Source organism: Juglans regia, chromosome 7 (assembly GCF_001411555.2).
Source record: "Juglans regia cultivar Chandler chromosome 7, Walnut 2.0, whole genome shotgun sequence".
NCBI classification, from domain to species: Eukaryota; Viridiplantae; Streptophyta; class Magnoliopsida; order Fagales; family Juglandaceae; genus Juglans; species Juglans regia.
In genome coordinates this window covers 47,827,458-47,830,169 of record NC_049907.1, presented here as the reverse complement: position 1 = coordinate 47,830,169, position 2,712 = coordinate 47,827,458, and the positions used below count along the sequence as shown (strand labels likewise).

General features: G+C 36.8%; 1 protein-coding gene across 1 annotated transcript; it reads left to right on the top strand.

The window, feature by feature from the left end:
* Positions 1–369: 369 nt before the first annotated feature.
* LOC108980569 (cytochrome P450 76T24-like) lies at positions 370–2,439 on the top strand. The gene is made up of 2 exons (XM_018951521.2): positions 370–1,424; positions 1,633–2,439. The coding sequence occupies exons 1-2, from the start codon at positions 441–443 to the stop codon at positions 2,242–2,244; spliced, it is 1,596 nt and encodes a 531-aa protein (XP_018807066.1). The 5' UTR covers positions 370–440; the 3' UTR covers positions 2,245–2,439.
* The last annotated feature ends 273 nt before the right edge of the window (positions 2,440–2,712 follow it).

Sequence of the window (2,712 nt, the reverse complement as noted above, 5' to 3'; positions counted from 1 at the left end):
CTGGGGCTCCAGCTCTAGTTTTTATGTATTTTTGTTTAAGTTATTGTTTATATAAATTTTTTTAATATTTTTTAATATTTTTAAAAATAAAAAATTTAAAATATTATTCACGAAATAAAATAAAAAATATTAAAATAATATTTTTTATTTTATTTCGTGATTAAGAAATTATTTTTTAATAATTATTTTTTATTTTTTAATTAAAAAAATGTTTTTAATAATATTCTAAATTTATTTTATTTTTAAAAAATATTTAAAAAATTTATATAAAAAATTACTTAAAAAAGAACACATAAAACACACGTTATAGCTCCAGCTAGCAGAACCCTAGCGGAAGCTGTAGCATCGTCTTACTTACCCTCCGAAATTCAGAAACAGGAATGGTTCTCCTCAGAAAGCTGCTATAAATAACTGGATCTGTATTGGTGTTTCGCATATTCATGCAGCTTAATATGAATTCCTTCCCTTTCATGCATGCAGCTACCCCAATTCTACATAGATTTGAGTTAATGGACTACATAGCATTGCTGCTTTTAATTTCCTTTGTGTCCGCATCCATTCATGTGCTGGCCTCCGGTCTTGGGGGCTGGAAGAAGAAGTCTGGCTGTCTCACTTCATTTCCCCCTGGCCCCAAGGCTTTTCCTATTGTTGGCAACATCAGCTGCTTGCAGGAGCTGCGCAGCAAACCCCACCAAACTCTCGCCAAGCTCTCCAAACAATATGGACCCTTGATGACTCTCAAGCTCGGCAGCACAACCACCGTAGTCATTTCCTCTCCAGACACAGCCAAAGAAGCACTGCAAAAACACGACCAAGCCTTCTCCAGCCGAACTATCCCGGACGCGGCCCGAGCATCTGGCCACCACAAATTCTCGGTGGCGTGGCTACCCGCATCGACTCGTTGGAGGAGTCTCAGGAAAGTTGCAGCCATGGAAATGTTTGTTACACAACGGCTGGATGCCACCGAAGCCATTCGACATAAAAAGGTTCAAGAGCTAATTGCCCATATTGGAGCAAGTTGCAACAGTGGTGAGGCGATACATATTGGTGGAGTTGCCTTCACAACAGTTTTTAATGTCATTTCAAACACGTTATTCTCCACTGACTTGGCCCAGTATGGTTCGAATACATCCCAGGAGTTCCAGGCTCTTATAATGGGTACCATGGAAGAAGGTGGGAGGCCTAATATTGCAGACTATTTCCCAGCACTTCGTTTATTTGATCCGCAAGGTACACGCCGGAGGCTTACAGCTTATATTGCAAATTTGTTTGGGATTTTGGATGGTATTATCAATGAACGCCTGCAATTAAGAGCAACGTCAAATGCTTCTAAGGCTGGCAGCGATGTACTTGACTCCCTCCTTAGTCTCGTTGAAGACGATAATTCAGAATTGAGCTACGACGATATCAAACATTTGCTTCTGGTGATTCATTATCTTCTTCTTCTTCTTCTTTTTTTTTTTTTTTTATTATTATTATTTTATTTATCTCATCTTCATAATGCAAAATCATCTTTCATTTCAATTTTATATATATATATATATATATATAAATTCATCTACTTCCTTCTCCTCTTCGTCAAACCTAGAAAAAGGGTAGCTCTAAACTTAGCTCTCACGTACTTCCTATCAGGATTTATATAGTGCAGGGAGCGACACAAAATCAAGCGCGGTGGAATGGGCAATGGCAGAGTTACTACACAATCCGTCCAAAATGGCAAAAGTCCGAGAGGAGCTTAAAGAAGTCATTGGCAAAGATGGGCTTGTTCAAGAATCCGACATATCAAAATTACCTTATCTACTCGCGACAGTGAAAGAAACCTTTCGGTTGCATCCACCGGCGCCTTTACTACTCCCCCACAAAGCCGAGGTTGACGTAGAAATGTGTGGCTTTACCGTGCCAAAGAATGCACAAATACTAGTCAACGTGTGGGGAATGGGACGAGATTCGAGCATATGGCCAAACCCAGACCAGTTTTCGCCTGAAAGGTTTTTAGATAAAGACATTGACTATAAAGGCAGGAATTTCGAGCTCATTCCTTTCGGAGCTGGAAGAAGAATATGCCCTGGATTGCCTTTGGCCAATCGGATGGTACCCCTCATGTTGGCCTCTCTTCTTCACCACTTTAATTGGAAGCTTGAAGATGAGATGAAGCCAGAAGATATGGACATGAGGGAGACAACGTTTGGAATTACCTTACGCATTGCCCAGCCCCTTCGGGCTATTCCCATTAAATCACTGTAATTTTCGGTTAAAGATTGTGTTGTTAGCCTAATAACAACGTTCGTATGTGTGAGTTGGGGCCTTTTTTTCTCCTTCAGTTTCGTTTTCTTTATTTTTTTCGTAGTGTTTTTTATATTTTGTTTGGGATATTTGTTTGGATTCCCCAACCTCTACTCTCCTCTTGTAGTTTCAGTTTTTAGTTAATGATATATATGTGTGTAAGGAATAGAGTATATCTTTATTTTACAAATAGAAGTACTGATACAATTATAATTTTTTTTTTATAAATATGAATTCATACACGCCACAATTTCATGTGATATATAATTTTATAATTTAATGAATCACATTCAATTATAAAAATTTAGAAATATATTCTTATAGATTTTTTTATAATTAAAATATTTATTTTTTATAAAATAAGGTCTCTTTTGAATATACAATTCAGATAAAATATTTTAAATAATAATAAAATATTTTAATTAAAAT